Source organism: Cetorhinus maximus, chromosome 14 (genome assembly GCF_964194155.1).
Source record: "Cetorhinus maximus chromosome 14, sCetMax3.hap1.1, whole genome shotgun sequence".
NCBI lineage: Eukaryota > Metazoa > Chordata > Chondrichthyes > Lamniformes > Cetorhinidae > Cetorhinus > Cetorhinus maximus.
This window is the reverse complement of record NC_135892.1, coordinates 223,206-245,791: the sequence shown is the minus strand read 5'-3', so window position 1 is coordinate 245,791 and position 22,586 is coordinate 223,206. Positions and strand designations below refer to the sequence as shown.

General features: G+C 46.4%; 1 protein-coding gene across 1 annotated transcript in view; it reads right to left on the bottom strand.

Moving 5' to 3' along the window:
- Nucleotides 1-22,586, bottom strand: part of cfap61 (cilia and flagella associated protein 61) — a 216,307-nt gene that overhangs the window by 40,175 nt on the left and 153,546 nt on the right. The window contains exons 22-23 of the mRNA XM_078557547.1: nucleotides 13,940-14,267; nucleotides 10,295-10,386 (exon numbers count right to left, since the gene is read on the bottom strand). Of these exons, the coding sequence (XP_078413673.1) occupies nucleotides 10,295-10,386; nucleotides 13,940-14,267 (420 nt within the window). The remainder of the gene's footprint in view (nucleotides 1-10,294; nucleotides 10,387-13,939; nucleotides 14,268-22,586) is intronic.

Below are 22,586 nucleotides of genomic sequence, written 5' to 3'. Positions count from 1 at the left end.
TGTCCGGGGTGGAGGACGGAGTTCGGAGGAGGGAAGGGGTCCGGGGGGAGGAGGAGGGAGTTCATTGACAGGAGGGAGTACAGTCGGGAAGAGGGAGTAAGGGTGGAGGAAGTAGTAAGGGGCAGGTGGAATGTCCAGGTGAATATGCAAGAGAGGAGTCTGTGGAGTCAATGACTGCCTCCTGGGGAGTGAACTGAGGGTGGGTGTGGTAAGATGGAATGGTGAATGTGAAAGGGGGCAGCGGGAGCTGGTAGGGTGGGAGGTTGAAGGTACATTGGTAGAAGAGGTGGTGAGGGTGGTTGGTGGGGACACAGAGGCAAAAACAGCACCGGGGGTGGGAAGGAGGTGGCTGGGGAGGTCAATGTGGATGGGGGTGAGGATTTTCAGGAATGTAGGGAATGTGCACGTTCACCTGGACATCCTGGGATGACAAGGGTTCGGCTGTAGGTTAACAGTGGGGAGGTGGAAGGTGATGCCAGGAGTTTGGGCTGTGATGGGACAAAGGACCTGGGTGACTGGGGGAGGGCAAAGGGGTAGCTAATCAAAAACTTGACTACCATGTTGTAAAAATGGAAATGAGCGGAGCCTGGTGTTGGCCGGGCACAGGGGCTGCATGGGAGTGTGGTCAGTGGGTGGGTGGAGATGCAGCTCAGCTCAGATGGACAACTGAAAGAGAACCCCAGCAGGCAGCATTGAAAATGCTCGGGTCAGTGAGATGAATGTGATGGTTGAAGGCTCTGCATGTTTGGAAGAGCGCTTGCGCAAGGCTCCAAGAGGCCCTGCCACACACACTTTTCCCTCCAGAATCACTCGTGCGCTGACTGCGTGTAGCTGAACTGCTAGTGGCAGGGGATGCAGGGGAAGGACTTGGGGAGCCTGTCAATGTGGCTGAAAGACAGCATTACACATTATTCAATGAAAGTGAATATATGTTTAGATTATAAAGTGACAAAATATGTTCACCTGTGCAACCACTTGTGATCAGAATGTCTTAACTTTTCTGGGCCCAATGCTTCTAGGTGCTGCCCTGACATCCGCAGCAGGGGTGGAGACAGCCTGTGCAATGGTTGGCCCTGTGGCCTCTGATGACTGTGGCATATATCCTGTGGAGAGCCGAGACGTTGAGGACTCCGGCTTGCCTTGGCTGTCCTCCTGTGGGCCAGCTGCTCCCTCTGAAGTTGAGGGGGTCACAGGCAAAGGGGAATCGGAGGGATCAGACAGCCTCTGAGATTCCTGAGTGACAATTCCACCTGGATTGTGCTGATATTATTAGCAAAAACTCACATAAATTACCCCATCCCTTCACAAGTTATCTTGCACTATCTGTAGTCACAGCATGCATGACACACCAAATGAACAAAGGAAGAGCATCACTTTAGCAAATACCTGCACAGAAATTTGGGTACCTGTAACTACGATGTGTGATTATATCACCATCCCATCAGCAATTAACTGACTGAGGATGCTACACAACCCGTGACTGGAAGACTGAATTTAGGTTGCAGGTGGTTTAGACTTCAGTTGTATGTGGTGGAGCAGATAACAGAAAATCCTAAAGACGTGTGTCTGGAGCAGCAAGATATAAACACGACAAAGTGCTGTTTCACAATGTATGCAGTTACAGATTGGATACTTTAATAGCCAATGTAAATGTTATGGTAAGAAACAGGATGGCTGCATGAAAGATCGCTGTGCAGGGATTGGCAGGAAATATGCTGGCTACAGTAGAATCCTCAGTAATGTGTGAGTTTAGCAACAAGAGGTTGATATTCACCCTGCTTTAATTGTAGCTATACTGGATAGTGGTTAAAAGTAGCTCTGAGGATTAGGCAGGAAAATGGAAACTCTGGAAAAGAATTGTGGTCAAAACTACTAAAAAATTTAGTACAAATGAAGAACATCAGTTGGTCTGGTTTCATCCAGATAAATGATATCGATCGATATCTGTCAAACGCTGGGCGGAATCGTCCCAGATTTGCACTAAGTGCTGGCTGCAATGGCGGGCTTTTACACCGTATCATTCCAAACCGTCACACTATTTACGCACTCTCGGGAAACACGTCGTTTTGATGGCGGGCGGGCTCTTGTTCGCACACCCACCATCACCCCACTGCTGCATCACGCCGGGCGCTATATTTAAAGCCCAGCTGCAAGCACACATCTCAGTGCTCCCAGACCACCACTGCTGCACGGAAGGCATGGCTCTGAAACTGAAGAAAACTGCAGCCCCCAGGTTCAGCGACACGTCCCTTGAACGCCTTTCGGATGCCGTGGAGGCCCGTTATGATGCGCTCTACCCCCACTCTGGCTACAGGATGGGCAGCAACAGCACTAACCCGGCTTGGGAGGCCGTGGCAGCGGTGGTCAGCACCAATGTCCTTCAAAAGGGGACAGTCACCCAGTACCGCAAGAGGATGAATGATCTCCGTTCTGCCAGGGTAAGTCACTCTCAACTCACACACTCACCAACCCATCACACATCCACATCACTATTCACCCCGTCACATTCACTGTCATTATCCTCATTGTCCCCATGGGACCACTCACCACCTACACAGACCAGGTATACTTATCATCTGGCCTGGTAGGCGTCCTGCTTACACTTTCTCCATCTCTATTTATGCAGGACAAGCTGGCACACAACAAGAGGGAGAGGTGACAGATCAGTGGCAGAATGCCTGAAATCAGGGTCCTCACGGACTTTGAAAACAGAGCCATCCAGCTGGCTGGTGAGGACCTGGACCGGTCCTGTGCAGATGGTGAGGTCGGCGGTGCTTGACCAAGTGAGGATCCAGCAGTGCAACATCCATCAGACAACCATGCTGTGAGTGATGTGTCCTGTTTCACAGGCCACTGCCATGCACTAACTATCTCCCCTTGCTTCCGCAGGCACATTTGCCAAACAGCCGATGGAGTCCACGACCCAGGGCCTCCAAACAAGCCCCGAAGAAACCTCTGAAGCGGAATCTGCAGGCACCCTCCCTGAAGTCCTGTCACAGCGTCAACCACACTCTCCACCAGCGCAGAGACACACATCTCAGTGGGACCTAGCTTTAGGGTAGCCCCGGATCACAATCTGGTGAGCATATTATGCCGTCCAATCCACAGCAGGTGGAGGCAAAGGCTTCCAGGTTTCTGGCACTCGGAGAACTGCTGGAGGCCAGAACTTTGCTGAGTCCGAATCAGAAGACGAACCTCTGGACTCGGTCATGTCATAGCTGCTGGAGCTGCAGAGGCAGACTTGTGAACATCAGGAAGGGATGTTAGTTGCACTCCTCAGATTGCAAGGCACGATGGAGGAGTCCGTCTGCCTTCAGGCTGAGGTGATAGCGCCGGCATGCCAACGCACCAAGGTCAACACTGGTAGGATGGCGGCTGCCATGGAGACCTTGATCCAGGACTTCGCTCCTGCACTGCTGCGTGGGCTCAACTCCATCACTGGTGCCATAGTTGGCCTCCAACAGCGTGTACACGTGAGGGGTGCCCGACAGCTCGATATCACTCCAGCTACCCCTGCTCCTCAAGGAGTCCGGGTCCGGGTCCCCGGGCACCCATAGAGAGGGAGATCAGCAGGTGCACACTCCAGGTGCATCCACCCAGATGACTGAGAGTGTCCAGCCCATCTGACTCCCCCCCTTCCTGTGACCTCAGCAGCTCCAGCTCCACAGGCCAAGGAGGGTGCCAATGCCACACAGCAGGACCCTGAAAGCAGGCCAAGGTCCTCCAAGTTTCAGTCGTACAGAGGATGTCCGCCAAGGTCATCATGTACAGGGTCTCACAGTCAGCAGGCTGTCTCCACCTCCACTGTGGATGTCCGGGGAGCACCAAGAGGTAGCGGCAGGGTTAGGAAAGTTATGGAGAATTAGTTGCACAGCCTGGGCATGGGTGTTAATCACTTGTACATACTGTACACTATTGTCAATAAACTCCCAAGAATGTCTCCCTGCCTATGGCTCCTTGTCCTGATGAGCAGTGTTCGTGTCACTCAGATGTGAAACCTTTCTGAACAAGATAAAGGCAGGTGTCTCAGTCCAGGGGCCTCTTCCCTGTGCTCTTTGCAGTCTTCAGACCAAAGTGATGGTCCGGTCTCACACTCCCTGGAAACATTACTAATGCCTGCACCTCGGCAGTGCTCGTCATTGTGGAGCCTGCCCACTACATTCTGGCAGCAGAGTTCTCTCATTCTCTCTGTGTGCTCACAGCACCTTTAAGGTGGGGCTGGCCCCCATATCTTCAGCATCTGAGACCACTGATGCTGTGCCCCAGCTCCCGAAGGGTTCAGGGGCTGAATGTGGACAAAGGATCAGATGCTTCTAAAGTTTCATGACAACGTCTCTATGATATGACCCTGATCACAGAGTGCAAGTGAGCTGCCCTTGACCATACAGGAGTCAGACATTCTCAGTGCCTATGTGAAGATTTATGGAGTGTCCTCACTGCATGTTGTCATCATCCTCCTGCAATCGAGCGACTATTAGGGCCTCCACTGCGTCTCCATGACAGGAGCATTATCACAGAGGGTATTCGCGTTGCCATAAGCCAGACTGGAGTCAAACGTTCACAGATGCAATGTGAGGATCTATGGGGTCACCTCACTGCATGTCATCATCATCCTCCACAAATCTAGCAGCTACGAGGGCCTCCCAAGCATGCCTGCCTCATCCAGCCAGTGTGAGGGCATCATCCCCATCATCGTCGCCTCTGAGGACCTCCTCACCCTCATCCCCATCAGCGTCCTCCTCATCAGACGAGACCTTCAGCTCCTCCATCTCTTCCTCATCCAGCTCCTCTCCCCGTTGGAGTGCCAGGTTGTAAAGGGCGCAGCAGGTGATGACACTGTGTGACACTCTCTGCGTATTGCAGGGCTCCACTAGGCCGGTCCAGGCACCGGAACCTAATCTTCAGCATCCTGATGGTTTGCTCCACCAAGGTGTGAGCTGCAGCATGAGCCTCATTATAGCGTCGCTCTGCTGCAGTCTGAGGCTGCCACACAGTGTCATCAGCCCTGGCCTCTGCGGGTAGCCCTTGTCCCTGAGGAGCCATCCCTGCAGCTTCTGTGGACCCTGGAAGACTTCAGGGACCGACTGAGGATGTAGGAGTCGTGCACACTCCCTGGAAACTGTGTGCACACCTGCAGCCCTGCATTCATTGCTGCCTGAGCAAAACACTCGTTCCCATTCCTGCTGCCTTGAGTTGTCCTGCTACTGCTGCCTTCAATCATCCTGCTTATACCGCTTCTCCCCTCACTCAAAGCAACCATGGAGCTCGCTGGAAGGCACCACCACCAATGGCAGAAGGAAGGCCTTGGGTGGCCCCACACTTCAACAATGCCTCCCGACAGGTTCTCCTCCAGGCTGCACGGGCAAGGTCCAAGGGATGGGAGGAGAATTTAAATGACAAATGATCAAATGTTCAGGGTCTCACTTGCAGCATAAACAGAAGAGTTCAGCAAAGCGATTACCGATCTCAGCATTTCGCTTCCCAAGTACTGGTGGGGACTCAGCGGCCCATGATGGGGCACACGAATGCCACCTATATACAGCCACTCCCGAGGGACCTTGTGGGTTCAGCAAAGGCAGATGTTTTCGAGATGAAAACATGCCTCTGGCCGTATTTGCTGCTGAGCCCCTTGCCACCAGCTTGGTGGTCACTCCCTTGACACTAAGCTCACCCCCTTGTGTTACCACATACAAGTACTAAAGAGAAAAGAAGTATGGAGTACTCATTTTGGTGGGCTGAATCAGTCATTGACGTGTTTTCAACACTGGATCTAGGTTTTGGGGGTGACCCCATGGCTGCTGACCTCCTCTGCAATCTTTCTCCAGGCTTCCTTGGTTCTGCCTGGAGCGCAGAGTTGGGACAATTCCCAGCCCACAAACTCGACCTCGGAGAAAGCGCCCTGAAAGTTTGGATTCTCAGTCTGGGGCTGTGGGGTGAAATCGGAGTCGTGGGGGGCCCCGGAAGTAGTGCGGAGGCAGTACAGTGGCTGCCAGGTGCGGAGGCAGGCTAAGCAGAAAGGCCTGTCTTGGTGCTGTCGGACTTTGTCACAGCTTTGAGGAAAAAAACAAAAAACAGCCCTCCGCTCCTCACCTCACACTCCCTCACCCCCCTATAGTGCCCATGTCCCAGCCATGCCAAACAATGCTACCTCAGGCCCCACCTACCCTCCATGACCCCTCATACCATCCATGCCAACATATGCCTCTCCATCCACCCACAGATCCCTTTATAACTCCATGACAACTTAGTGTCAACTCATGCCAACCCATGCCCTCCCCACCCACCACCCTTTCCCCTTACACCCTCCATGCCAACTCACCCAGTGTCCACCATGGGCAGACCGCAGGACCCATGCAGAGATTAAATAAAGTTCTTAAGCATCCAGTGATGAATTCACTATTTCAAAAAAACACTGTCATCGATAAAAACCTATTCACTACATTTAACTTCCTTTAATCCCCTATAAAAGCAAACATTTGTATTCATAGTCCCACTTCAAAGACTTTATAAGCTCTTGAAGTAGTCACTCAAACTTTGATAGGCACCACACTGTGATAATGATAGGTTGTGAAATCAGTCATGTAGCACTAATCCAATAATGCTAACCCTCAGAGTTATGTCACCAGAGTGTGTAAAATAGCAAGCATTGTTTTTTTTTAAACACTGCAGAGATTTTTTCCCAAATATTTAAAGGGCAGGAGATTTAAATACCTTGACAGCTTGACAGTTCCATTTGACGGTTCCCTTTGACAGTTCTATTTGACAGTTTGCTTTGACAGTTCCAATGAGTTTATCCACTTTTACGTACATTCATGCCTCCTTTAATAATCCCAAAGGGCGGCTTACCTCTACCAAAGGGCACATTACTTGTCCCAAAGGTTCCCCGGGACCATATTCAAAAGGGTATCCTACCTCTCCAAAAGGTTATCCTGCCTCTCCAAATAACTATGCTAACTTTAGACTTTTTCCTACCAGGCTATTGGCATCCCAATAGCCAAAATCCGATCAGCTCAAAGGCACCTGCACTTTAACATGTAGTTGCCTCCATGAACCTCGGATGTGTAAAGTGGGACCCACCTCCACTCCCCCAGCCCCCTGCGTGAAAATGGTGGGGGCTGGGTTCAGGGGCTTAATTTCCAGATTTGGGCCTCCACAACCATTTTCGCAAAGATGGAGTGTTTCTCCGTCTGCACGAAAATTTAGGGCAAAGTGTCCATTCTCCATTTTGTTTTAATAGTGTCCATTTTCCATAAATCCATATCGCGTGAGTGTGACATCTGCCATTATGTGCAAGCTCTTCTGTGCATCCTCTATTGGACTTATCCTTAATCTTATTGTTTTTATGTGTCCATAGAATATTTTACTGTTTTTATATTCCTTGGTAATTAAACTTTGTATTTACTTTTTGACTTCCTAATTGTTTTATTGACTTCTTTCCTAACCTCTTTGTATTTCTTTTGTCATTCACTCCTATGTTGTCTATGTTCTTGGTGTATGCTTTTTCCTTTGTTTTCAAGTTTGCTTTTAAATCTTTACTCATCATGGTGTCCAATTACTAGCTGGTTTGTTCATTTAATGCAGAGTTAAAATTATATCAGAAAATATAACAAGATTAATAATGGCAAAACAGACATCGGCACTAGGTTGGTATTATAATTATAGAAGCATGAAAAATAGCTTCCTAACTTACAAAAAACCCCATTAATTTTGATTAATTTTAGGGACTGTGATTCCTTAGTATTACTGTATTGTATATTTGAATGTGCATTCTTACAATGTTTTGTTAAAATATACATTCTTAATTAATAGGCTCTTCTATAGCAGGGAAGAGTATTTTGGATGGAAGTGCAGTAGATATACAGCATTTTGCTACAAAATGTAAGCTGCAAAAGTAAAACAAATTAATTGTACATTGCATTATTTTTGCAGTGTACTAGACATTGTATTAATACAACAGATTTTTTATGCAATAATTTCATTAAACATATGTGTCACAAAAAGATTTATCTTACAGAAAAAGTACAGAGAAACATAATTGGAACCATAGGAATCAATGCAATTAGCACTTTCATATAGAAGATGCATTTGTACATCCAAATTCTTGTTATGCAGTTATTCATTTATCAAACATATACAAAAGTGGAACTGGCTATTACAAAATGGCAGATGCTCATCTTTATGGGAATGGAAATACAATGTGAACAGTATCTCAGAGTGCTAAAGGTGATAAAGCTTATGGCTGTTAGGGATCAGTTTCACATGATCAAGTCAATTAACATCATTAAAAAATGTTACATCCCTCTACAGCAGCAAACAATGCCTGCTGTAAAATGGTGTTAGAAATTACTTGATTCTGCATCATAGGCTGTCTTCTTAATAAACCTCCCAATATAATGGCAATCCATCATTAGATTCAACAAAATACGATTAGAATTTCTGGATGACATTTCATGCTGTTTTTGGCTAAGCTGACTTCCTTACTGGATAATTTTAACCACCAATGTGCCACAAAATATGTTGGTTAGTTAGTGCCAAAAACAGAAGATGTGACCTTAGTAGGATTTCTGTAACCTACAGAGGATTATGACAATGGAAATTCAAAGTAATTCAATGTAATTCAAAGTATGTGAAATAAATATGAGGATTACTTTTTCCCCATTTATAAAATGATACTAGCAGGTCTCCCATAGCCCTGCTTAACCTCCAAGGCAGAGGTTACGCTGTTGTTATAAATCTTGTTTGCACAAACTCACAAAAATAGACATTGGAGTCACCCGGTGTGATTATAGCTACTAATATTCCATCACAGTGGTGGTTTCATGGCATTATTTTTAATTACCTCTCAGAAACAAATAAAAGAAATGCAGCTTTCTGACCATTTAAAATACATTTAAAAAACATAAAAATGAAACAATGCCAAAACTGCGTACATACTTTTTAATCTATCAATAAATATTTTGTTGGATCTCCTGTAGCATTGTTCAGGATGAGTCAGAAGATGTTTCTTTTTGTTGATAGCACAATATTATCTGAGACATTGTGAAAGGAAATTTTGTACGGATAATGGACAAAACTGTGGCAGATGGATTTCAAAGCAGGTAAGTGTGAGGTCGGTGGTCAGTTAGCTATTTTGGCTGGAGCGTGGTGTAGGTTCAGACCCTGTACCAACTGAGATGGTTCTCCCCACACCCCATTGTGATATTATGACATAGAGATATGTGGAGAACAATGATTAGCAACCCGTGGACAATGAGGAAGCTACATGAAGAGAGAGAGAGGTGTGTGAGGTAATCCATTTTTGATCAAAAAGGATAGATCCGAGTATTATTTAAATGGCAAAAAGTTACAAACAACTAAAGAGAGTTAGGGGTCCATGTACACAGGTTACCATGCAGAGGTTAGGTAGAAAAAAATAATCAAAAAGGTTAGCCCTCATAAATAGAGCTATAATATAGAAAGCTGTACAAAGCCCTGGTTGGACAAAATCTTGAGTATTGTGTACGGTTTTGTGCATTGCACCTTTGAAAGGATATATGGCCTTGGAAGGAATGCAGTGCAGATGCAACTGAATGTTACCATGGCTCCAGGGGTTAGATTATGAGGAGAAATTATATAAACTAGTCTTATATTTTCTGGAATATGAAAGGCCAGAGGATGATTTGATTTGGAATTTTACAATTTTGCTGGTGGGGAAACCTAGGACAAGGGAACATAACCTTAAAATCAGAACTTGGTCATTCAGGAGGTAAGTTAGGAAAGACCTCTTCATACAAAGGATGGCAGAAGTGTGGAACCCTCATAAAACGAAGCAAATGCTAGTTCAATTAATACTTTTAAATCCAAGATCAATAGATTGTTGCAAGCCAAGGATATAAAGAGATATGGAATCAAGACAAGTGAATGGAATTAGAATACAGATCAGCCATGATCTCATTGAATGGTGGAACAGGGTGGAAAGGCTGAATGGCCTACTCCTATTCTCTCCATTTGATATGGAAAAAGGGAAAGGTAGTGGAGCTAAGTGTGTCGCTCTTTCAGAGAGCTGGATACAAGTACAATGTGTTGAATGGCTTTTGTGTTGCAAATCTATAATTCTATGAACATTCAGTGTGTGGCTGTGTATTCAGTTGGATCAGAAATAAAAATATCAGGTTGAACCACTTTGATCAAAAATTAAATAATTCTTTTAAAATTTCATATAATATTTCTACATGCTTAAATGTTGGCTGGATAGTTGCTATGTAGTCAACAGATTAATACAAATTGATGCCCCATTGTGATCGTTAATACTTACATATTCAGGTTGTGACTTCTGCACATGCAGACAGGACACGGTCCCTGGCTTAGCAATATGTAGGTAATGGTATCCTCCAGGTAGAACGCATCCTGTATTAAAATAAGGACAAGCAAAAGACACTCATTTTCATATTCTAGGCAATAAGAAAATTAAAATAGAAGACTAAATATTTCAATCACAATGACTACCATTTGTTAGTAAATAAGTATCATCAGTAATTCAAACAAACGCACAATGGTAATAATTGGATGTGGTTTTGAGTTCCTGCTCTCAATAGCATCAATGTGGCAGCCCAGGCATGAGGCTGGGTAGGGGGCATATATTAGCTGAACAGATCCAGGCAATTCCCCAAAGAGTGAGGAAAAATTGGAGAGAAGCTTGTCCCAAGATAACATTCAGGCACTTCCCAGCTGCTGTCTCAGCCCAAAACTGCAGAGGCCTGGAGCAAGTCATCCACCTGTCCTCTTGGCTGCAGTTGGCATCTGACCCACAGTGGCTAGAAAATAAAGGGAGAAACTCACCTTTGAATAATAAAACAGTCAAAGGACAAATGTTACAGAAAAAGTGTGATTTTTAAAAAAAAAATCAGGTTCATGCAGCTGAAAATCGGGAATCATTTTTAGAAAGAATTATTTTTACAATTCTGTTGCTTCTTCCCTGCTGGGTGCTACCAGCAGGATCACAGCTGTCATGGTGCTTCTGTGAATATGCTCCATACTGGAACTGGAGGTAGTCATAGTGCTTGAAAGAAATGCACTTTTGTTTAAATTGCATTGAAGATATATTTGGAAATTGTTACTGAATTATAAAAAATATATAATAAAAAAATACAATTTCAAGTGCTGCGTTCAAAGCAAGAACTGCATATTGCATTTATCTAATTAATGTACACTTCAGTAGAGAGGTTACATTCTGTGTGAAGCAGGTTCTTTTGGAGAAGTGGATTATCTGCAGAATATAAGATGTGCCGGAGGGAGTGAAAAGCCAACAGAAAAACAGGCTTCAAATGCCACCACAAACTAAAAGTTGAGCTTTGAGTGGTTTATACATAAATTATATGAATCTTCAGAAAGATGCCCTTAGAAGTAATCAATTATTGTTTCTATAATTAATTGAAATCTTGGTAGTGAAACTCCATCATTTCTAGTACCACTTGGTTCTGATTTTATTGTGCAATGTTAACCATGTAATATTATAAGGGAGTTGAGTTAGCAAGTTACTGACCACCTTGTACCATGCTAGATATTTTATGCAAACTTCTAAAGTTTTCAAATTGAAATACATGGGTACAGTTTGCCGAAGCAAATAGCTTGGAATTTGTGTCAAATGCGATGAGTTTAAAATACATATTTTATGAACCTGCATAATAGAGCTATTCTATGAAAATTATGTTTTAAAAACTGATTTATTGAGATCCTGCAGTAATGACTAATTGTGATATGGCCCTAATAAATATTTAGTTCATAGTACAAGAACAAAAATCTCAAATAAATCTTTCTTAAACAGGTTCCCACCAAAAATAATTAAGACTATTAAGCAGGGTACAGTTTAATATTTATAATAACTTTGAAGATCTTTTTTCCACTCAATGATGAAAGCGGTAATTGTGCTTCAAATATTGTGAATGAATAGATGTTATTAGTTGCAGGTGATTACTAAGCAAGTTAAGGGTCTGTTATGCCATAGGTACTAGTCTCAGAGTCTTCTATGGAAGTAAATGGAGTGAATTGGCCCAAGTTACACTGCTAGGGCTGCATCTTACCGATGTCGGGCGGCTTGGACGGGAGCAGGCAGGGGTGGGCGCAGAGCTGATCGCCGGCCGCGATTGGCTGTGCACCACCATTTTATGTGGGCGGGCCAATTAAGGCCCGCCTAGCATGATGCACGGCTGATAGCGCTCAGTGCTACCTGTGCGGGCAGGGGGAGGAGGGAGAGTTGGGGCCTGCGCTCTTTCGTGCATGTGCGTGAAAGAGCGCAGCAATTTCCCTGAGGCACGGAGCTGCCTCAGGCCGATTAAGTTGATAGTAAAACTTTTTAATAAAGGAGGAAAAAAATTATTTAAACATGTCACATGAGCTAGGACATGTTTGTGAATTGTGCAAAATTTAATTAATTATTTTATGAAACCTTCATGAAACCTCATCCCACCCATGGATGAGGTTTCCTGAAAAACGCAAAGGCCACTTGGGCTCTTTGCCTGCCCGCCAACCTTAAGGTTGGACAGGCAGCGTTGCTAACAAGTTTAATTGGTTTTTTTAATGGCCTTAATAGGCCGTTGACATTTTGGCGGGTGCCGAATGAAATATCTAAATGACACCCGATGTCATCGCGTGTCATTTTGCACATTGGCGTATCGGGCCCGCCCCCACATGCCAACGGCAATATTCTGGCCCTAGTTTATGCTTTGCTCTCTACGCAGCACAACAGAGCTCTTGTGAATTCACATTTTAACTGACTGGTCTATGAAAGCTAGATACATTTTTAATGTTAAGAGTGCTGACAGAAAAAATGATCTAAGGCAGAAAAATGTTTCTTAAAATAACTCTGTGGTCAACGCAGCATAACCATTTCTGCTGCTGTAATCTGGGCCGGGATTTGCCTCTCCAAGTTTTCCATCCTGCCCGAGATGTTTCCTGCCAAGGGCAGGACAGGAAAATCCCTGCCCTGATTTCTGAGGGCTCTGTATTTTCCTTTTGGTTTCATCCAGCTTCCATTTGCTTAGCAACCTGAAGTCACAGTCTGATTTCTCAGATATCTAATGTCACAGCCAGGAATCTAAGGTCACAGCACCCTTTCCCAGAAACTTTGAAGTTTTAGTTTCTCTTTCAGTTAGGGACTGTCTCAAAAAAAAAATTACAGGCTTTGAAACCAAAGTCAGTGCATCCACCAGTACATTCGACAAGCCATCTGTGCAGACAATAGCTCACACACACTTCCCCACTGGTCCTGCAAATCATGGGTTTCCTCACAATACCACATAGATTTTAAGAGATCTGCAAATTTGCTAACAATAGAATACAGCTTAAATGATAAGACTTTTTGCTGACATGATAGTTTCCTTATTGCTCAAAGTGGGAAGAATTGGAGCTGGTTTTTATGCTTTGAATGTTAAATGTATTTTTCCCTTCTGTTATGTCCTCTGCTCCAAGGTTTATTCCTTGAAGAAAAGATGGGTGGCCAGGTCATTAGAGCTTCCATTAGAGCTTTTGTGCCACCTTCTGGGGGTATTGAAGGAATGGCCTGAGATAAAAAAATCTGCCTATGATATCCTCTTTCTCAGTGGAATAGAACGCAGCCTCCACTTTGCACCTGGCACAATGCTAAGTTTGTGACACTTAAGTTGGATGCAATCCTTTTCTGTACACCATGCTTCTAAGTGACATTTTCTTTTTGGTAAGTGGGTGATGGAATTGTGAAACAGATTAATAACAGAGGTGGTGGAACAGAAAGCTATGACAAGCTTTAAACTAAGCTAGATGAATTTCAACTAGAGCAATTAGTTCTAGAATCACAGTAAGGATATTGCTGGATGTTTTGGGAGGCTTGGTTCCATGGTTCCTGCTTGAAACATTGTTACAAATAACATACAATCGTGCAGAAGTCAAGGCCAGCGCAAAGTTCATATGTATTTCAGCCGCATACCTTTGACTTTACTTCCAGTATAAGTAGGAAGAAGTTTATCTAGCTCTGCTGGTGGCTTAGTCACTTGTTCCAGAGTTGGGTCAAACAGATGTAGCATGAGTGCAGCCAGTTGAAACCCAACTTCTTTCGAATTAAAATTTTCATGAGACCACTGGTCAGCATGGTAACGACGGGAATATTTAGTTAACGATCCTGCAGCTCTGATTGTTATATCATTGGTATGGAAGGTGGAATCAATTACTAATTTTCCATCAAAGACAAGGCATGCCTTATTGATGGCTTTGAATGCATCAAGATCCACTTTTTTCTTGTCAAAGTTAAAGAAAGCCTGAAAAAGTGAAAAAAGCATTAGAATAAATACACTTCCCCTTACTTTTAGTAATCCAGAGCCCCAATTTTAAACTAATGTACTATGTGAGAATAGGATGCATTCAGATTGGATGCCCCATTTACATTCTGCTCCAATTTTGGCTCTATGAAAATCATGGTGGGTTGAAAAATCAGCATCCCATCAGCAGATAGTCATGCCACTAGGGATTGTGTGTGTATTTGTATGTACGAATATCAACACAACTAGCAGATAAATCAATTAAAAACAATAATTCATTTTATAAAATACCAAATATGCAATGCACTCATTAGATCGCCACAAATTCAATATCACACCCATTGGACTACTACTTGTTTTCAACGGCTTGTGCTATGGAATACTTTTGCATGGTTTTCACCTGCAATTTTCACAAGTTCTAAACTTTCTGTTCTTAACTGTGCCACCATAGAGAGGCCCATGTATTGGAATATAAGAATAGGAGAAGATCATTCAGCCCCTGATCAAGGCTGATCTGTATTTCAACTATATTTACCCTCCTTTGCTCCATATTCCTTGATAGCCTTACCTAATAAAAATCTATTGGATCTTAAGTCTTGAAAATTTCAATTGATCCAATACCCACAGTCTTATCTGAGATAGAATTCCAGATTTCCACCAGCCTTTGTGTGAAAAATTGCTCCGAGTTCACTGCTAAATGACCCAGCTCTAATTGTAAAATTGTTCTGTATTTCCTCACAAAAAGAATTAGTTTTCTGAATCTACCTTATCAAATTCCTTTAATTTTAATTTTCGGTGTCAGTGTGGCTCATTTGAAAGCACTCTCGCTTATGAATCACTCAGTTCAGGGTTCACTGAACCCACTCCAGGGTCCCACTGCAGAGGCTGGAGCACAAAAATCATGGCTGACATTTAGGAGCACTATTGAGAGAATGCTGCACTGGTCAGAGGTGCTGTCTTTTGGATGCAATGTTAAACCAAGGCACCATTTGCTTGCTCGGGTTGATGTAAAAGATTCCGTGGCACTATTTCAAAGAAGATTAGGAGAGTTATCCCTGGTGTCCTGGCTAACATTTATCGCTCTAACAACATTACAAAAACAGATTATCTGGTCATTAACACACTGCTGTTTATAGGAGTTTGCTATGTGCAAATGCTGCTACGTTTCCTACATTACAACAGTGACTGCACTTCACAAGTACTTCATTGGCTGTGAGGCGCTTTGAGAAGTCCTGTGGTCACTATATTCATACAAATCTTTCTTTCTTTTTTAAATGCCTTGATTAGATCATGCCTTAACCTCTAACTGAGAGGAATACAAACCAAGTTTGTGCAACCTGCCCTCATAATTTAACCCTAAAAGCACTGGTATCATACCTTTCCTGACTCTCAGTACTCAAAACTGAATGCAGCACTCCAGATCTGTACAACTGCAACATCACTTTCCACTGCATTCTCCTGCACAGCACTCCTCTGACCCACACACCTTGTAGTCCCACACATTTCCTTTCTCTCTAGGCACCTCCTCTAATCTCTATCTGAATAGCCAACATTCACACTCACCCTCTTCCAGTTGTGCTCTTGCATCTTTCCCTCCCAGTCACCCTCCTCAAACGTTCTCATTCAATTCTCAGCACACACATCTTCATCTTCTCACATTCATAACATGCTGCATTCTGTCAATGCAGGAGAGAACCCAAAACTGCAAGGAGAGAACCCAAAACTGCAAGGAGAGGCAGAGAACCTGGGGGAGGGTGGAATCTGCAGCTGTAGTCAGCATGAACACGTTGAAGGAGAATGCCCTGGATGCATGCTGTCAGAAACACTACATCCACATTGGAGAGATGGGAGTAGCCCAGAGGCCTGGTGACAGCATTAGATAATATACTAGTATTTGATGATTGACAGTCAATCATGTCAAATTGATGTCACCAGTAACTGAAATGTCATGATATGCACTTTAATGAGTTTGTACCCATTCTCAATGTCAGCACTAACTCATGTCTCTCATCTTCCAGAAGTCCTTCAAGAGTGATGAAGGGGCTAATGAGAGATGGGGCGGAGGAGTGCCCAGAGGAGGCTGAGTGACTCCAATAGTAGACAAAGTTACACATGTTGAAGAACACATCGCATGTGAACTGAGCAGGTGCTGGAGGCAGGAGAGTCCTTGTCAGAGGGTGCAGGTCACTCCGAGCTCTGGTCAGCTGGACATAGATGCTGAGTCTTGGGGGTTATCCATGAAAAGGGAATTAGTGACATTAACTGGAAATGTTTCTGTCAGAGGCAGTGCACACCCTTGGAGAGGGATTTGAGGAGACCATCTCTAGCAAGAGTACCATGACTGCTGATATGCATCTCCAATGAAAGAGAAGCCGCCTGTGTGGAGAATCAGATGCAGCAGGCCACAAGGGCATGCTGGCAAAGACCAATGGCTGGCTCACTCTCACTGCCACTTTACACAGGACGGAGCAAAGCTCTTGGCTAGCAGGAAAGTGCAGGTGGGCCAAGAAAGGGAAAATGGCAAAAGGGCAGATGGTCTTGGGGACGCTCCTCAAAGGCTTTCTCAATTCTCGTCCTTTGTTCTCCCACCCACCCCCTTACCCAGACAGAGCCCAACATGTGGCTGCCTGCCCTGGTGACTAAGTCTGCCCCTGCAAAGGAGGGTGAGGCAGTCTTTGGCTGACCGCCCACTGCCACCAAAGCTCAAAGGATGTCTGCCATGGGCATCTCATATGTCAGAGCAGAGGTATGAACCACCTATCTCCAGTTTGCTGAAAAGAGGAAAATAGGAAAAAGAGGTAGCAGCTGAGAGAGACTTAGGGTGGAATCATCCCAGATTTGCACTAAGTGCGGCAGCAGGCGTGAGAAAAGTTGCTTTACCTGCCAGCTGCAATGGCGGGTTTTCACGCTGTATTGTCGCATTCCCAGCGCGTCCTGTCTCATTAATAATGCATTCATGGGAAACAGGCCGACTAGCTGGCAGGCCAGCCTCTGATTTGCCCGCCCCACCATCACCTCAGGCCTTCAATAATTTGGGCGCCATATTTAAAGGGCGCCCCTGCACAGTGCTAGCACTCGCTAAGGGATCAAAAGCTGCTGGAAAGTCATAGCTGCCGAAGGGAGGAAACATGCTGCCCCCAAATTTAGTGACGCCTCTGTTGGGCATCTATGGGATGCAGTGGAGTCCCGCCATTGAAGTCCTCTACCCCGACTCTGGGCAAAGACCAGCAGGCAAGGTCACGAAACCAGCGTGGGAGGCAGTGGCAGCGGTGGTCAGAGCCAACATCCTGCAAAAGAGGACAGCTACCCAGTGCCGAAAGAGGATGAATGATCTCCAATTCGCAAGGGTAAGTCACTCTTCTCATCAATCTCAACTCACACTCACAAACCCATCACACATCCACAGGGATCTCACTCACTGCCAGTTCAAGGGACATCACCATTCACTCTCTCACACACACCTTCATCTGCCCTGAGAATCATGTCCTCATCCCATCCATGGCACCACTCCCCCACCCACACCTGATAGGCATCTTTCTCATCTGAACTGGCAGGCAATCTGCTTACACTCTCTCTATATGTATTCAAGCTGGCACACAGCAAAATGGAGGTTGCAGACTGGTGGGGGAATGCCTGACATCAAGGTCCTCACAGACTTTGAAAATAGAGCCATCCAGTTGGCTGGCGATGATCTGGACCGTTCATGTGCTGACAGTGAGGTTGGTGGTGCTCAACCATGAGGATCCAACAGAACAACATCCATCAGATGACCATGCAGTGAGATAGTTCCCCTGTTCCGCAGTCCCCTACCATGCACTAATTATCCCCCTTGCTCTTGCAGGCACATCTGGGAAGCAGCCAAGGGGGTCCATGACAAAGGTCCTCGACTCCATGCCCCAAAGACACCTCCGAAGAATCATCTGATGACATCCTAATTGAAGACCCATCGCCAGTGCAGAGACACACACCTCGGTGAGACCTAGTTCTAGAGTTGCCTCAGGGTCAAAATCTGGTGAGCACATTGCACTGTCTGAACCACAGCAGGTGGAGGCATGGACTTCCCAGGTTTCCAGCACTTGGAGGACTGTTGGTGGCCAGAAATCTGCTGAGTCTGAGTCTGGACTCGGTCAGACCTCAGTTGCTGGAGTCACAAAGGCAAGCTCAGGAACATCAAGAAGGGATGTCTGCTGCACTCCTCAGATTGCAAGGCACAATGGAGGGGTCCATCTGTCTTCAGGCTGAGGTAATAGCGCCAGCATGCCAACACACCGAGGTCAGCACTGGTATGATGGCGGCCGCCATGGAGACCTTTGTCCAGGACATTGCTCCTGCTCTGCTGTGTGGGCTGAAGTCCATCACTGATGCCATAGACGGCTCCAACAGTGTCAACGTGGGAGGGGTATAGGGCAGCTCGAACTCACTCCAGCTCCCCTTCTCCTCAAGGAGTCAGCCAAAGGGCCCTTGGGTACCCATAGGGAGGAGGACCAGCAGGTGAACAGCGGGGCCATCCACTCAAGTGACTCTGGGAGTGTCTGGACTATCCGAAATCCCTCTTCCCATGAACCCGGCTCCACAGACCGAGGATTGCCACACAGAAAGAGGACCCAGAAAGCAGGCCGGAGCCCTTCAGGTCTCGGCCCTCCACAGCATGCCCGCCAACATCATCACAGACAGGGCAGGCTGCCTCCACCTCCACTGTGGATATCGGGGGTGCACCAAGGTGTAGCGGCAGGGTTAGGAAGGTTAAGAAAATGTAGTTGCACAGCTTGGGCATGGGTGCTAAGCGCTAGCACCAAATGTTCACTATTGTAAATATACTCCCAAGAATGTCTCCTTGCCTGTGGCTCCTTGTTCTGATGAGCAGTCACTCAGATGTGAAACCTTGGTTCCTGCACAAGATAAAGGCAGGTGTCTCAGTCCAGGGCCCCTTCCTTGTGCAGTGTGTAACCTTCAGACCAAAGTGATGGTCCAGCTTCACACTCACTGGACACATTACTGATGCCTGCACCTCAATGGTGCTTGTCATTGCTGCCAGAATGTAGTGGGCAGGCATCACAGAGTTCCATCATTCTCTCTGTGTGCTTCCAGCACCTTTGAGCTGGAGCTGGCCCCCCCATCTCTTCAGCATCAGTGACTGGTGACTCTGTGCTCCTGAAGGGGACAGGTGCTGAAGACTGACAAAAGTGCATTTAAAGTTTCATGGCTGTGTCTCCATGATATGACCCTCAGCTGGTCTCAGCCAGACAGGAGTCAGACATGGCTATGTGAAGATCTATGGAGTGTCCTCACTGCATCTCGTCATCATCCTCCTGGAATCTAGCTACTATTAGGGCCTCTGCTGCTTCTCCATGACATGACCCTGAGGACTGAGGGTATGTGCGCTGCCATCAGCCACAGAGGAGTCAAATGTTCACAGGTGCAAGTTGAGGATGTTAGGACTATCCTCACTGCATCTTGACATCATCCTCCATGAATTTTGCGACTATGAAAGCCTCCTGAGCATGCCTGCCTCGTCTGGCCACTGTGATGGCCTCATCCCCAGCATCCTCACCTTCGAGAACGACATCACTGTCATCCCCTTTGACGTCCTCCTCATTGGAGGAGACATGCAGCTCTTCAATCTCCTCCTCAGCCAGGACCAGGACCTCCCACCGTTGCAACACCAGGTTGTGAAACGTGCAGCAAACGGCGATGAGGCGTGACACCCTCGGTAGACGGAGTTGCAGTGCTCCACCAGACCTGTTGAGGCACTGGAACCTCATTTTCAATATGCCTATCGCTTGCTCCACCAAAGTCCAGGTTGCGGCATGAGCCTCATTATACCGTCACTCTGCTGCAGTCTGAGGCTGCCACATGAGCGTCGTCAGCCACGTCCTCTGTGGGTAGTCTTTGTCCCTGAGGAGCCAACCCTCAGCCTCTCTGGACCCTGGAAGATGTCAGGGATCTGAGATCTGCTACCTGCTAAGGATGTAGGAGACATGATCGCTCACTGGGAATCGTGTGCAGACCTGTAGTTGTCGTGTCGCACATCAGCTGAACATTCAGCGAGTGGAAGCGCTTGTCATTGACTCCTTGTTGCCACGGAGATCTAAGCGCCATGTGAGTGCAGTCGATGGCACCCTGCACCTGTGGAAAACCTGAGATCTGCGCATATCCCTGCGCTCTTGCTTCCTGGCTTTCCTGAGCGCAGGTGAATTGTACAAAGTTCTGTGCCTTCGTGAAGATGGCGTCTATGACCTCCTGAATACACTTGTGCGTAGAGGCTTGCGAGGTCCTGCACAGATCACCTAGGAGCCCTGGAAGGAGCCACTGGCATAAAAATTGAGCACTGCGATCACTTTCACAGCCACTGGCAGTGAATGCCCTCCATGTCCCTGTGGCACCAAATCCTGCAGCATGTGGCATATGTGACTGACCAGTTCTCTAGACGTGCACAGTCTTCGGTGACATTGGTTTTCAGTCAGCAGCAAGGATGGCAAGCGTTGTCTATAGACCCTGGGTCTATCGAAGCCCCTACATGCGATGGCTCTCTGTGGATCTTTAGCTGTGTGTGCAGCAGGCCCTACCGCCCCTTCATCTTGAGGGAGGTGCTCGCCCGTTTGCTTGGCCTGGCAGCTCTACCGCATTCTTCTTCTTCTCTGCTCCCTGTAAAACATGAGGCATACCGCTAAATCACCAGGCTCCATGATCCTGATATTCTCCTCCTGCAGGATCAAAGAGAGAGACGTGTGGGTTAGCATATGTGTCGTATGAACTTCTCTTGGTTAAGTCTGAAGGCCAGTTCGCGCATGCAGGTGGGGCTGCTCCCATTATCCACCCCCAACCAACACCAACCCCTGCAGCATGTGCTCGTGTACTTCCTTCAGTCTGTGCTGCCCTGCCCCCCCAGCCACCCAGGCCTGACACGCACTGAAAGCCAGCCAGGACAAAGTGACTTGCCTGTGCAGCTCTGAATGCACAGCATCTCTTCCTTGATGTCCTGCAGGCGATGCTCGTGAGTGCTGCGTATGGTTTTGTCTGAGTTCCTCTCGAAGTTCAGCTCACTAGGTGCACGTCGCCTATGTACAGCTGTGAACTGCACGTTGACATGCCTGGATAATCCAGCGTGGAGGGATGATTCCGGCGGGCAGGGCTTATAATGAGATGCTGAAATATGGAAATTAGGTTCCGACATGCGGTGGTGGGAAATAGGGCTCGCCATTGACGGGTGGAGCGGATAATTGCAAACTGGTTTCACCACGGCGTGAAACCGATTTCTGCCCCTCACGCCAAATTGACCCCCCCTACCCACCTGCCAGGACGCCTGGCGCCAATGTGACCGGACAAACTGCCCTTAGCAGTTACTTGAGTGTGTACAGCAATGTCAATGGTCTATGCTGATGTTTAATACTTTAGCGAAACACTTGATACATTCTCCTGGCCTCTACTTTGTTGCATGCCCCAGTCACCCTGGAGAATAGCCTGCAGGTGAATGGTATGATCAGCTTTTATGAGGAGGTAAGGGCATGAATGTAATGGTTGGCTGGTTGACTATTGGAACGAATAGTGCTGGGAGGAGGGGCATAGGTATTACCGATGACACTTTCAGATGGGCTCACACACAATTAAGTTAAACATGCCCGGATGAGATTGTCATGGGCTTCTCTAGCAGCCAGATGTGCAGTTACAGGCATCATGACCATACCTGGCTCCTCCTCCTCCTCCCCTCCCCTCAGTGGAGGATGCTGGACATTCTGCACCTTCCTCTTCACTCCTCTCTTCAGCAATGTTGTGTAGGGAAAACCATGTCACAACTGTTCTGGAGACCCTTGATGGGACATATTGAAGGGTGCCTGAAATGTATCTTAAGCAAATTAAAAACTTGTTCCATTATTGCCCTTGAAGTGATGTGGATGCTGTTGTATCTCTCCTAAGGTTCAATGGTGAGGTTCCTTACCGGAGGCATCAGCTAGATATTCAGATGGTATTCAGATGAAGGTGTATGCTGGAGCGGAGACCCACATGATATGTGACTGTCGCAGAATGAATCATGCCATATCTAGTGTAAGATCACAAACTAACTGGACAGTGAAGGAGTTAAATCCTTGCAATTGATGAAGACTCCTGGCTGTTCGGAGAGCATCTTGATTGCCACAAGCATGCAGCCAATGACTCCCTGCACCTATGGAAGCTAGCCACTGAAGCAAAGTTGACAGACCTCTGTATTTGGCTAGCTTCATCCATGGCAAAGTTCACATAAGTGGTGGCCTCGGGAAAACTAGTCATCACTGACTTGTAATGCACTTATGGGCAGCGGATTGAGAGATCCTTCAGATGTCA